The sequence below is a fragment of the Boleophthalmus pectinirostris genome, unplaced genomic scaffold, assembly GCF_026225935.1.
Source record: "Boleophthalmus pectinirostris isolate CB_2022bp ecotype Guang Dong unplaced genomic scaffold, ASM2622593v1 HiC_scaffold_3, whole genome shotgun sequence".
NCBI lineage: Eukaryota > Metazoa > Chordata > Actinopteri > Gobiiformes > Gobiidae > Boleophthalmus > Boleophthalmus pectinirostris.
Genome location: NW_026571299.1, coordinates 7557744 through 7572498, shown reverse-complemented (window position 1 = coordinate 7572498; position 14755 = coordinate 7557744). Strand labels below are relative to the sequence as shown.

General features: G+C 40.0%; 1 protein-coding gene across 4 annotated transcripts in view; it reads right to left on the bottom strand.

The window, feature by feature from the left end:
* The window catches only part of LOC110167936 (transcription factor COE3-like), a 168983-nt gene that overhangs the window by 14869 nt on the left and 139359 nt on the right, over positions 1 to 14755 (bottom strand). For 3 of the 4 annotated variants that reach the window (XM_055160114.1, XM_055160115.1, XM_055160116.1), the window contains exons 11-13: positions 11911 to 12010; positions 1893 to 1958; positions 933 to 1098 (exon numbers count right to left, since the gene is read on the bottom strand). In XM_055160114.1, the coding sequence (XP_055016089.1) occupies positions 933 to 1098; positions 1893 to 1958; positions 11911 to 12010 (332 nt within the window). Of the gene's footprint in view, positions 1 to 885; positions 1099 to 1892; positions 1959 to 11910; positions 12011 to 14755 lie in introns of all 4 variants that reach the window. The other variant, XM_055160117.1, reaches the window with a different exon arrangement.

Sequence of the window (14755 nt, the reverse complement as noted above, 5' to 3'; positions counted from 1 at the left end):
AAGGACTTAAAGGTTGTATAGAGGATTTTTTAAGGGAAGAGAAATAGAGCAACTGTCCATGTGCATGTTCCTCCTCCACAGCTCCTTCAGTAGAAACATCTCCTCCTCCCTCCTCTTTACTCTAGAAATCACACTTGTTTACAGCCGTGTGCGTTCAGAATTACTGTTGAAGTGACCTGTCTAGAAATAATTCCGACCGACGCGTCCCTTTTTAGACCCTTCGTCTGCTTCGGTCGCGCCATCGCTGGAAGGAATCTCCAAGAATCACCTCAGTTTGTCTTCGCTCCTTTTCCTCTTCTCTTCGTCTTTCAGCGACCTCAAAAACGGACTTTCTTTTACGGTGAACTGGTCGTGGATTCTCGTTCGCCGTCTCGACAAACTTTGCGCAAATTGCGAGGAAGCGACAGTTTGAAAAAGCCTCGAAGAACCGCCGCATAAACCACGAAATCCCTGTGCGTGGGGAGTTTGATTGACGACCTAACAGCCAATAGAAAAAGAGGGAGCCTCGTTTTCTGTTGGCTGATGTTTATCTGGCCTCAACACGTTCACAGTTGATAGATTTTCATTCTTTTTTTTTTTGGTCATCATAATTCCAAAGCTGCTGCGTCTCTGTAATGGTATTTTAAACTTTCATTGACAATTTGAAACAAAACAAAAAATCCTCCATACAACCTTTAATGCGTCTGCTCTTGTTGTAGTGTTGTGTGTCCAGTGGTTCTGGCTGTATTATGTATTATGCTGTTTTCACTCTCTGTTGTCGTCTGGACATGAATATTTATTGATCCGTGGACACAGATTTTTTTTCAACCCGCAAGAAAAAAAAAAAAAAAAGAAATCCAGGAGTGTTGTCGTGTGGTTGTAGCCTCAGTGACTAGACCCAAAGACTCTCTGCCTTAGGTGTGTTCTGTGGTGCATTGTGGGTAGTGTAGTACCCTGCTCTTGCGAGGCCTCCGAGATGTTGACGGCGAGCTGCGAGCTGAAGGAGTTGACTCCCATCATGCCGTGGGGCTGCGACCCGAGCGACGGCAGCTGGTTATGACCACGAGGAACCGAGTACAGCGCCTCCGTGAGGTCAGCGGCACGCTTCAGGATCAGCTCCTACAAAATAAAACACACGCTTCAGGATCAGCTCCTACAAAATAAAACACACGCTTCAGGATCAGCTCCTACAAAATAAAACACACGCTTCAGGATCAGCTCCTACAAAATAAAACACAACAGCTTCAGCTTCAGGATCAGCTCCTACAAAATAAAACACACGCTTCAGGATCAGCTCCTACAAAATAAAACACACGCTTCAGGATCAGCTCCTACAAAATAAAACACACGCTTCAGGATCAGCTCCTACAAAATAAAACACACGCTTCAGGATCAGCTCCTACAAAATAAAACACACGCTTCAGGATCAGCTCCTACAAAATAAAACACACGCTTCAGGATCAGCTCCTACAAAATAAAACACACGCTTCAACATCAGCTCCTACAAAATAAAACACACGGTTCAATATCAGCTCCTACAAAATAAAATACACTTCAGGATCAGCATCCTACAAAATAAAGCATAAACACTTCAGGATCAACATCCTAGAAAATAATATACACTTGTCAGACCAGCTCCTGCATCTCAAAAAAAATCTTACGATGATGAAATGGAAATAAATACAAATTAATTAAATTAATATTAAGATAAAAGAACTTTAGATTTTTTTATGACATAAAAAAGAGAGAAAATAGTTTGAATCCATGACAGTTTCCAGGTATCCCAGGTCTGTGTTCCTGATTTGCCTGGACTTCCGTGTAACCAGCCCTACTGTAGTCCAAATACTCAGAATACACAAAGTACTGCAGTATTAGTATCACGATGCTTCTTCTTCTTCTTCTTCTGTACGTACCTGGTTGTTGTGGGGCATGCCGTAGAGCGCCTCCACCAGGTCGGCCGCTCTCTTCAGCAGAACCTCCTGGAACAAACACAAACACACTCTCAGTCAATGTTTTTGTTTTCTTTTTTACCATTTTCTATATTTAATACACAAACAGAAAATATCAAATACAAGAAGCAAAAGAAGAAAAGAGAAAAGTGAAATAACTCAAAAACGCAAAACACAAAAAAGTAATATCTAGTAATTTAAGTTAAAATAACTTAAATTAAGAACATTTTCCTTTATTTGTGTAGATTCAACTTTAAAATACTTTAGAATCACTTTTGGCTTTACATCGGCTTTAATCAAATACGCTTGTGTACGCACATGTGACACGACTCGCAATATATGTGATCAGCTCCTACAAAATAAAACACACGATTCAGGATCAACTCCTACAAAGTAAAACACGTCAAACCAGCTCCTACAAAATAAAACACACACGCATCAGAACAGCTCCTACAAAATAAAACACATGCTTCAGGATCAACTCCTACAAAGTAAAACACATGTCAGACCAGCTCCTACAAAATAAAACACACATCAGACCATGATCTTTTTCTCACACTCATATGTAACATAACATAGTTTTAGTGTTCAGAAAGAAAACAAAAAAAAAATTACTATAAATCATCGAACCAAATGAACTAAAACACTTATAAACATGTTTATTAACATAAAAATCAAATCAATATCATGATCAATATCAAGATCCGTGTTGAATTGTGAGAAAACCGTATCGTTTCATCCCTAGTAAACATATATTATTTTAAAAAATAAATAAATAATGAGTTTGACTAGTCGTGTATATAATATGTATCATGTATTTACAAATATATAATTATAGATACTGAAGTAAAAAAGTAGTAGAGTACATTTGATAAAAATGACCAAGGGGAATAACACACATAGGCTACTTTAAGTACTTCACAAAGTGTGTACTAATATAAGTGTTTCCAACTGTTTTGTTTACATTACTAGAAAATATTATACATCAGTGTGTTTCTTGTATTTATTTGTGACCAGTGTTGGGGAGTAACAGATTACATGTACTGGAGTTACGTAATCAGAGTACAAATTATGAGTAACTGTATTCAGTTACAGTTACTGTTTCAGTGAGTGGTAATTGGATTACAGTTACTTTGTTGAAATAAATGGATTACACGGCGGTATTTTCCTGTTTTCACATTTTGGGCTAAATCCCCCTTTTCTTTTCTTTTTTTCTGTAATTCCACTCATTGCCGGAAATTAAACCAGGTCTAAACTAGATCTAAACCAGGTCTAAACCACGTCTAAACTAGACCTAAACCAGGACTAAACCAGGACTAAAACCAGGTCTAAACTAGATCTAAACCAGGTCTAAACCAGGACTAAAACCAGGTCTAAACTAGATCTAAACCAGGTCTAAACCAGGTCTAAACCACGTCTAAACTAGATCTAAACCAGGACTAAACCAGGACTAAACCAGGACTAAAACCAGGTCTAAACTAGATCTAAACCAGGTCTAAACCAGGACTAAAACAGGACTAAAACCAGGTCTAAACTAGATCTAAACCAGGTCTAAACCAGGAAAACAGGACTAAAACAGGACTAAAACAGGATAACAGGACTAAACAGGATTTAACAGGACTAAACCAGGACTAAACTAGATCTAAACCAGGTCTAAACCAGGTCTAAACTAGATCTAAACTAGACCTAAACTAGACCTAAACCAGGACTAAACTAGATCTAAACACGGTCTAAACCAGGACTAAACCAGGACTAAAACCAGGTCTTAACTAGATCTAAACTTGACCTAAACTAGACCTAAACCAGGTCTAAACCAGGTCTAAATCAGGAGTAAAACAGGACTAAAACAGGATTTGACAGGACTAAAGCAGGACTAAACTAAATCTAAACCAGGTCTAAACCAGGACTAAACCAAGACTAAAACAGGACTAAACCAGGACTAAACCAGGACTAAACCAGGACTAAACCAGGACTAAACCAGGACTAAACCATGCTGCGCAGACGTGTCTCCTCGTCTTCTATCAATAATATTTTTAATACGTTTAAGTAAAGTCGTATTTTCTTTTAGCAGACAAAACTTCTTATGTTTTGATATCCTGGTCTTTGCTTCTCTACAGCAAATCAAGTAATCCAAAGTATTCAGATTACATTACTCACTTTAAGTAATTTAATGGATTATGTTACAAACTACATTTTGGTGTGTGTAATCTGTAATCTGTAGGGAAATACATTTTAAAAGTAACCTTCAAAACACTGTTTGTAGTACTAGTACAAGTAGTAGTAGTAACAGTAGTAGAAATACAAGTGTAATCCAGACTATACTCCATCTTGTGTGACAAAACCGGAGGAATAAGGTGAAGTGACAGAGTTACTGCGCGAGGAGACAGAGGGGCTTTTGCAGACGTATAAATCACAGTGACACGTGTGAGATTACAGGCACCGGATAGAGGCGCTAGCACGGCTAACGCGGCTAACGGGCTCGCGCAGGTGCAGATGTGCAGATGTGGAGGAGCAGGAGAAGCAGCAGTCCCAGAGGAGCAGGCTGCGAGGACCTCTGCTGCCCTCCCCGGGGAATTACAACCACGCCGCAAAACACCAAGAATGTGCAGAGGAAGAAATAGAATAATATAACTGTTGTTCGTTTAAAGAGCTCATATTACACTGTTTTCTGATCTGTGGGAAGGGCTCCACTGTGTTTTTAAACTCCACACACCTTCACAAGAATCATTTGGAGAATTTCAGCCCTGAATTTTGACAATATTTACAGAATTAAAGGTAAAAAAAAACGGACCTGTTAACATGAAAACCACCACTGCACACTGCAAATTTTAAAACTTTAAAATATCTGGTTATTCATCTTATTTTGTGATTTATTTTTGACTTACCAGACCTGAGACTGCTTAATTCTAGTCTAGAGGTCGATTATTTTAACATAATGTGAAAATAATCTTGCTGCATGGACAGATAATTTCACTACTTTTAACTTCTTTTCTGATAGACTCAAGTGTTTATATCTTAAATTTTGGCCAAGATCACAACACAAGAGTCATTTTGGTGTAAAAGATAAAGCCTGTAATTGTCTCTTTTCTTCTTGAATGTTTCTGAAATTTGTCAAATTGTACTTTGAATTGTGGGAAAATAGTATTCTTAAATTCAGTCCTGTTTAGTGGTGGTTTAAATTCTGGTTTAGATCTGGTTTAATCTCAGTTCATCTTAATCCAGACCAGGTTAGGCCCAAATGTACAGTCTGGATTAGGTCATTGTTTTTGTCATTTGTGTATTTGTAATTTGTATTTTGTTGAACCAGGAATAAACGAGAAAAAATTACAGGGAATTTCAGATCAATCAATGATTTAAAGCAACACTACATAACTTTCTGGAGCATGATTCCATGGAAATAAAATAAAATAAAAAAAATAGAAGGACTTTATGACTGTGACTCTGTGTATTTGGACATATTGAATAAAATAAAATAAAAAAAAATAGAAGGACTTTATGACTGTGACTCTGTGTATTTGGACATATTGAATAAAATAAAATAAAAAAATAGAAGGACTTTATGACTGTTACTCTGTGTATTTGGACATATTGAATTTAAAAAAAAAATAAAAAAAATAGAAGGACTTTATGACTGTGACTGTGTATTTGGACATATTGAATAAATAAAATAAAAAAAAATAGAAGGACTTTATGACTGTGACTCTGTGTATTTGGACATATTGAATAAAATAAAAAAAAATAAAAAATAGAAGGACTTTATGACTGTGACTCTGTGTATTTGGACATATTGAATAAAATAAAATAAAAAAATAGAAGGACTTTATGACTGTGACTCTGTGTATTTGGACATATTGAATAAAATAAAATAAAAAAAAATAGAAGGACTTTATGACTGTGACTCTGTGTATTTGGACATATTGAATAAAATAAAAATTAAAAAAAATAGAAGGACTTTATGACTGTGACTCTGTGTATTTGGACATATTGAATAAAAAAAAAATAAAATAAAAAATAGAAGGACTTTATGACTGTGACTCTGTGTATTTGGACATATATTGAATAAAATAAAAAAAAAAAAATAGAAGGACTTTATGACTGTGACTCTGTGTATTTGGACATATTGAATAAAATAAAATAAAAATAAAAAATAGAAGGACTTTATGACTGTGACTCTGTGTATTTGGACATATTGAATAAAATAAAATAAAAAAAAAATAGAAGGACTTTATGACTGTGACTCTGTGTATTTGGACATATTGAATAAAATAAAATAAAAAAAATAGAAGGACTTTATGACTGTGACTCTGTGTATTTGGACATATTGAATAAAATAAAATAAAAAAAATAGAAGGACTTTATGACTGTGACTCTGTGTATTTGGACATATTGAATAAAATAAAATAAAAAAATAGAAGGACTTTATGACTGTGACTGTGTATTTGGACATTGAATAAAATAAAATAAAAAAAAATAGAAGGACTTTATGACTGTGACTCTGTGTATTTGGACATATTGAATAAAAAAAAAAAAAAAAAAAAATAGAAGGACTTTATGACTGTGACTCTGTGTATTTGGACATATTGAATAAAATAAAATAAAAAAAAATAGAAGGACTTTATGACTGTGACTCTGTGTATTTGGACATATTGAATAAAATAAAAATAAAAAAAAATAGAAGGACTTTATGACTGTGACTCTGTGTATTTGGACATATTGAATAAAATAAAATAAAAAAAATAGAAGGACTTTATGACTGTGACTCTGTGTATTTGGACATATTGAATAAAAAAAAAAAAATAAAAAAATAGAAGGACTTTATGACTGTGACTGTGTATTTGAACATATTGAATAAAAAAAAAAAAATTAATAAATAAATAAATAAATAGAAGGACTTTATAAATGTGACTGTGTATTTGAACATATTGAATAAAATAAAATAAAATAGAAGGACTTTATAACTGTGACCGTGTATTTGAACATATTGAATTAAAAATAAATAAATAAATAAATAAAAATAGAAGGACTATATAAATGTGACTGTGTATTTGAACATATTGAATTAAAAATAAATAAATAAATAAATAAAATAGAAGAACTTTATAACTGTAACTGTGTATTTGAACATATTGAATGAGAAAGAAAAAAGAAAAGAAAAGAAAAAAAAAAGGAAGGACTTTATGTGCATGTGCTATTTGTAGTAATTGTGTGTCGAGTGGTTCTGGCTGTTTTGTTTGTTTCCTGTATTGCATCATTTTCACTCCGTGCTCCGTTGTTGCCTGGACGTGAATATTTATTGATCCAACACATGTGGACGCAAATTTTTTTAAACTCGCAAAAAAAAAAAAAAAAAAAAAAAAAAAAAAAAAAATCCAGGAGTGTTGTCATGTGGACGTAGCCTTCGTGGTTTAACAAAGACTTTTCGTATCACAGCCATGATTTAGCGTTTGTTTTTATTGAACCGTATCGAAAGATTTACGTATCGTATCATACTGAATCGAAAGTGCACTGTATCGAAAAACGTATCGTATCGTGGCCTATGTATCGGTATCGTATCGGCAACTTCTTAATGACACCCAGCCCTTTTTGTGAAGTTGTTGTGTACAGTTTTGTGTCATGTTTTTGTATATTTATGGAGAATTGTCGTGTGGGTGAAGTAGATTTGTGGGCGGAGCCTCGTACAGAACCGTAAAGAAGGTTTGAATAGGACCCAGGAGAGATCGCTAGATTACTCAAACATACATGAACGACATAAAACCCCTTCAGAGATGTTTTTAATGAGGGAATAACGTTATAATAACACAATACTCTCTCTTTATGTGCTCTGCTTTGTCTTAAAAACACACGGTCGCGTCTTTAGCCCAGACCAACTCCTCCGTCTGTGCGCTAGCTTGTTTTTATTAGCGGCTAATGCTAGCGTGTCCATCTGCCGCCAGCGCTAACATCTGGGCTCTGTTTGCTGACTCCGACTCACTTAAACCCGCTCCGCTCGTTTAATCACGAGGCCGCGATAAAAGAGCTTTTAATTAAAGACGATCACCTGACGATGCAATCAACACCTGCCCCGCGCACCTGTCACGCACCTGTCACACACCTGTCACTCAAACAGACAGCTGACAACGGCATTTACATTTAAAAGCAGATCAGTACGTTTGATAATGACATATGTGGAGTTTAAATTAACCAGATTTTTACCGATTTAAAAAACTGAAAAACAGAATTAGATCATTTTAAACAGTTTGCAGTGGTTCAAAACTTATTCCTCACTTAATTTATTTAGTTTATTTAGCGCTTTTCATGACTTCAGAGACCAGAACAGAGTCACGGTAACGCTCGTAACAAGTAGGATGCTAACCGTGCACTTCCTGAGAAGTTTAAAAGTTGCTTATACTGAAATATCAAGACATATTTGGACAAGAATTAGACAAAAACAGGCCCAATCCTCGTCTAAAAATTGACTCTCACAGAAATTTTTTTAACATTTTCTCAGAGTTTATATGAGTCCAATCTGTTCTAGAGTTAATTTAACATTTTTTGGAAAAGTTAATTAAGTAACACTGGACCAAAGTTCCTGTTTAACCCCCAAATCAAGAGTTATATTCATGAGAGTAATATTTGTAGGGTTTTCCAGATTTAGCCAAACAACACAGAGTTTTATTTTTACACTTTATTTTAGTTAATTTAAGATGAAATTATGTACAAAACTGGTTCAGACTGGTTTTCTCTCACTACAGTTTGAAGTGGTGGGTGGGAGGAGCCAAGTTAACTCTAAGTACAATTAACTTCAACCATATCAACTCAAATAGCCCCAACTCCAACCCACATTTAACTTTCAAATAGTTAAAATAACACTTTTTGTGTTAAAAACAACAGAAATATTTCAACCTGCAGTTTTTCCTCTGCAGGTTGAACCAGGTCTAAACCAGGATTGAACCAGGATTAAACCAGGTCTAAATCAGGTCTAAACCAACAATAAACTAGGACTAAACCAGGATTGGACTAGGACTGAACCAGGTCTAAACCAGGACTAAACCAGGATTGGACCAGGACTGAACCAGGATTAAACTAGGACTAAACCAAGACTAAACGAGGTCTAAAGCAGGTTTGAACCAGGACTGAACCAGACCTAAACCAGGTCTAAACCAGGTCTAAACCAGGTCTAAACCAATAAACTAGGACTAAACCAGGATTGGACTAGGACTGAACCAGGTCTAAACCAGGACTAAACCAGGATTGGACCAGGACTGAACCAGGATTAAACTAGGACTAAACCAGACTAAAAACCAACAATAAACCAGGACTAAACCAGGATTGGAAACCAGGACTAAACCAGGTCTAAACCAGGACTAAACCAGGACTAAACCAAGGACTAAACGAGGATCTAAAGCAGGTTTGAACCAGGACTAAACCAAGACTAAACCAGGTCTAAACCAGGTCTGAACCAGGACTGAACCAGGACTGAACCAGGACTAGGCCTATATAAAGTAAGTCTGCAGTAGAACAGTAGATGGTCTGTAGGTGGCGCTGTACGTTCCTTATCAGTTCCATCAAGTGCCTGTCCCAATGAAAACATTACACTTCTCCCTCTCTCTCTCTCTCCTGTTGTTCTGTTTCTCTTTATCCCTCCCGCTGTACCTCTTTCACCTCTTTCTCCTGTCCTTCTGTCCCTCTCCCTCCTTCTCTCCCTTTCCCCCTCCGTTGCTTCCTCTCTCCTTCACTATTTTCCCTAATCTGTCCCTCCCTCTCTCCTCCCTTTCATCTCTCCTCCCTCCTTCCCTCTGTCCCTCTCTCTCTCTCTTCTTCCCCTCTCCTCTCACTCCCCTTCCTCCTCTCTCGTTCCCTCTCTCTCTCCCTCTACCCTATCCTCTCCTCTCTTCTCTCTCTCTCACTCTCTCTTCTCTCTCTGTCCCTCCTCTTCCTCTCTCTCCTTCTTCTCTCTCTCTCCCTTCTCTCCTCTCTTCCCTCTCTCCTTCCTCTCTCTCTCCCTCTCCTCTCTCCTTCCCTCTCCTCCCTTCTCTCTCTCCTTTCTCCTCTTCTCTCTTCCCTTCTCTTCCCTCTCTCTCTCTCCTCTCTCCTCTTTCTCTCTCCCCTCTCCCTCTCCTCTTCTCCCTCCTCTCCTTCCCCTCTCTCCTCTCTTCCCTTCTCTCCTTCTCCCTCTCCTCTCTTCCTCTCTCTTCTCTCTCTCTCTTCCTCTCTCTCCTCCTCTCTCTCTCTCTCTCTTTCTTCTTTCTTATCCCTCTATTCCTTCTCTCCTCCTCTCTCTCTTCGTTACTCTCCCTCCCCTCCTCTCTCCCTCTTTCTCTCTGCCTCCTTCCCTCCTCCCTCTCGTTTCCTTCCTCCCTCTACCCCATCCCTCCATCCCTTCTCTCCTCTCTCTCTTCTTCCCCTCTCCTCTTCTCTCTCTCCCTCCTCTCCTCCGCTCACACGTCTCATTCATCTTGATTTGGCGTTGTTGCCGCGGTGAACCACATTACGACGCCCGCCGCCTCCTGCCGTTTACGCTCCTGTCTCCCCCTCTCCCTCCCTCCTCCCTCCTCGCGTGGTTAATATGTATTTATTCAAAGGGGGGCGCCGTCGGACAAATGGATTCGTTGTCCCTGTCACGGTTCACTTTAGCTCCGCCCGCTCGCCGTCGCCTCGCCGCCGCCGCCATCTCGTCTGATTCACTTTTCCACACGCACTTCCTGTCCGGTTTGTTTTGTCCAGATCTCGTTTTGTCCCCAGAGAGGTTTTGTCAGTGAGTGAAAAGAACATATGTCGAGGTTTGGGTGGTTTAGTCTGGCGTGTGGGCGGGTGCAGACAGGTGCGGGCAGGTGCGGGCAGGTGAGGGTGGGGCGGGTGAGGAGAGGACAGACGGAGGACGGTTGGGTGACCTCGAGGGATCTCTGGTGTAGAAGAGGTGTGGATATTTGAGGACAGGTGTGTATGAGGCAGGTGCATGTGGCAGGCGTAAGTGACAGGTGTAAGTGACAGGAGTATATGTGACAGGTGCACAGACGTTCCTTGTCTAACCTCTCGGAAACTCTGGGGGTGTGGGTATGTATGTGTATGTGTATGTATGTGTATGTGTATGTGTATGTGTATGTGTATGTGTATGTCAGGTGTATGTGACAGGTGTATATGTGTCAGGTGTATGTGACAGGTGTATATGTGACAGGTGTATATGTGACAGGTGTATATGTGTCAGGTGTATGATGTACAGGTGTAATGTGACAGGTATGTGACAGGTGTATATGTGTCAGGTGTATGTGACAGGTGTATATCAGGTGTATATGTGACAGGTGTATATGTGACAGGTGTATATGTGTCAGGTGTATGTGACAGGTGTATGTGACAGGTGTATATGTGACAGGTGTATATGTGACAGGTGTATATGTGTCAGGTGTATGTGACAGGTGTATATGTGTCAGGTGTATGTATGTGACAGGTGTATATGTGACAGGTGTTATGTATGACAGGTGTATATGTGTATATGTGACAGGTGTATGTGACAGGTATATGTATGTATGTACAGGTATGTGACACAGGTGTATGTATGTGCAGGTGTGACAGGTGTATATGTGGACAGGTATATGTGTCAGGTGTATATGTGACAGGTGTAAGTGTACAGGTGTGACAGGTGTATGGGACAGGACAGGTAGTATGTGACCAGATGTATGTGTTAACAGGTGTCAGTCAGGTGTATGGAGTCAGCCAGGATGTGTATATATATGGAGCAGGTGTTTGTGTCAGGTGTATGTGTCCAGTGTACGTGACAGGTGTATAGGTGACAGGTGTTTGGTGACAGGTGTTTTGTGTGACAGGTGTTTGTGTGACAGGTGCGTTGACCTTGGGTAACCTCTCAGGGTTCCTTGGGTCTGAATATGTGTTTGGGATAAGTGTACATAGGACAGGTGTGTATGAGACAGGTGTGTATGAGACAGGTGTATGGGGCAGGTGTATGGGGCAGGTGTTTGTGTCAGGTGTTTGTGACAGGTGCACTGACCTTGGGTAACCTCTCGGGGTCCCCGGGGTGGCGGGGGATGACCTTCTGTAGCCTCTGGAAGCCGTAGTCGATGGTCGGTTCATTCAGAGCTGCACACAGAGACAGAGGTCAGGGGTCAAAGGTCAGATCAGATCTAATAGAGTCTGGATCATGGATCTACAATAAAACTGGATAAGCCCCTCCCCCTGTGTCCCGGCTCCAGACAGACTAGTGGTCGCTCCAGGTACTGCAGCTCCTGGGAGTTTGGGCCCAAAATTCTCCCTCTGAAACAAAACGTATTTTTTGTGAATTCAAACTGCCCGAATTCAAACTCACAAAAGTCGGATTTTGAAGGATTCATTTCTATTTTCACAACATAAACTAAAAAAAAAAATGTAAAATTAAATCCTCAAAGTTAGTTTTGTAAGGCTATGTTTACACTGAAACAATCACCGTATCACCGTATCGGAAACGATTTGTGTCCAGACACGTCATTTCTGTGTCCGCAGGTCTTCCCTGTCCACACAACTTTGAACATATTTGTTTACATTTTACAGAAATTAAACTTAAAACCACATGGCTCATTTGCATAAGCCTCAAAAAAACAGCTCGCTCCTTGTGCGCTGATGCGGTTCAGCTTCTGTCGGACTAAAGGTCACGACTCAGTGGAATATGAGTGTTCTTTCTATTAACCCTCTCAGGCTCAAATTAATTTTTAGTATCAGGAAAAATCTGATATTTGGGGAAAATTATAATATGGGTAGTAATATACAATTCTGACTTTTTTATCCTTTGTAAACAAAAAAAGTATTTTGCACTTCTGGCAGGCCGTTTGCGTGTAGCCATTCTTGCACAGTCTGCATCGCCCACGTTTATCAGCATGGATGGGAGAAAAGCTCCTGAGTAAAAAAAGCTCATATAATATGGATGTGGAGTAAGTAGGTACTTGGAATTTAGCTGTTGCAAATCTGCAACGCCTGCCTGGAGAGGGTTAAAGAGCGGTGTTCTGCTGATGGTGAGTCTGTTCTGTGCTTCTATCACGTTTGAGATGATTCATGTTCACAATAGTGTCACATGAGCGATGTTACAAACCCAGCGAATCAGGAAGACCCAACTCACAGTGTTGTGGTCCAATAAGGAGGCAACTAGAGCTCCTACATCAGAGTATCAGCGTTTTCAGGCGTCCACACAGTCTCTGGAGCTGTTTTCCATCGGATTAGTGTGAACAAACACTGCATCCACAATGAAAACGACTCGAATACATACTAGTGTGGACAGGGCCTGAGACTCTCCGCTCTGAGGTGCTCCTAGCTCCGCTCCGCTCTAGCTCCAGCGCCTAGCTCGCGCCGTCCAGCGCCGCTCAGCGCTCAGCGCCGCTCTCGCTCGAGCTCGCTCTAGCTCCGCTCTAGCTCCGCTCTAGCTCCGCTCTAGCTCCGCTCTAGCTCCGCTCTAGCTCCGCTCTAGCAGCTCTCGCTCTGATTGGTCCAAACGCTCCACGCCGTGCACGTTACAGACGTCACACGGTGGGAGGAGCTCGTCCGGACTGAGGAAGTAAATGCGGGGAAAATAATGTTTTGGGTCCATGAGCCAATGAGCACAGACCCCTGAAAACAACACAACACCATCTTGGATTCATCAAAGGTTTTATTACAGTTCTGTGATCCAAACCCATTGTGTTTGTGTCTGAGGTTTAGTTATAGTCTGTAACACTTGTGAATTTAGTCCTGCGTTAGTCCTGGTTTAGTCCTGATTTAGTACTGGTTTAGTCCTGGTTTAGTACTGCTTTAGTCCTGATTTAGTCCTGGTTTAGTCCTGGTTTAGTCCTGGTTTAGTCCAGGTTTAGTCCTGGTTTAGTCCTGGTTTAGTCCTGGTTTAGTCCTGGTTTAGTCCAGGTTTAGCCCTGGTTTAGTCCAGGTTTAGTCCAGGTTTAGTCCTGGTTTAGTCCTGGTTTAGTCCTGGTTTAGTCCTGGTTTAGTCCTGGTTTAGTCCTGGTTTAGTCCTGGATTTTAGTCCAGGTTTAGTCCTGGTTTAGACCTGGTTTAGTCCTGGTTTTAGTCCTGGTTTAGACCTGGTTTAGTCCTGGTTTAGTCCTGGTTTAGTCCTGGTTTAGTCCTGGTTTAGTCCAGGTTTAGTTGTTTAGACCTGGTTTAGTCCTGGTTTAGTCCTGGTTTAGACCTGGTTTAGTCCTGGTTTAGTCAGGTTTAGTCCAGGTTTAGTCCTGGTTTAGTCCTGGTTTAGTCCAGGTTTAGTCCTGGTTTAGTCCAGGTTTAGCCCTGGTTTAGTTAGTCCAGGTTTAGGTCCTGGTCCTGGTTAGTCCCAGGTTTAGTCCTGGTTTAGTCCTGGTTTAGTCCTGGTTTAGTCCTGGTTTAGTCCTGGTTTAGTCCTGGTTTAGTGGTTTAGTCCTGGTTTAGTCCTGTTTAGACCTGGTTTAGTCCTGTTTAGTCCTGGTTTAGTCGGTTTAGTCCTGTTTAGTCCTGGTTTAGTCCAGGTTTAGTCCTGGTTTAGTCCTGGTTTAGTGGTTTACCTGGTTAGTCCTGGTTTAGACCTGGTTTAGTCCTGGTTTAGTCCTGGTTTTAGACCTGGTTTAGTCTGGTTTAGACTGGTTTAGTCCTGGTTTAGTCCTGGTTCTTTGTGTGCACATTTCCATGAGTCTGGGCTGAATCCATTTTATAATTCTCTATAGACTTGTTTCAATATTTCCTGTTCTTTTCACACTCCCCCCCCTCTCTCTCTCTCTCTCTCTCTCTCTCTCTCTTCTTGCTCTCCCTTCTCCCTCCCTCTTTCTCCTCTTCTCTTTCTCTCTCGCTCTGCCTTTGCCCCGTCCTCATCTCTTTCTCCAGTTCTTACCTCTTCCGCTCTCATTCTT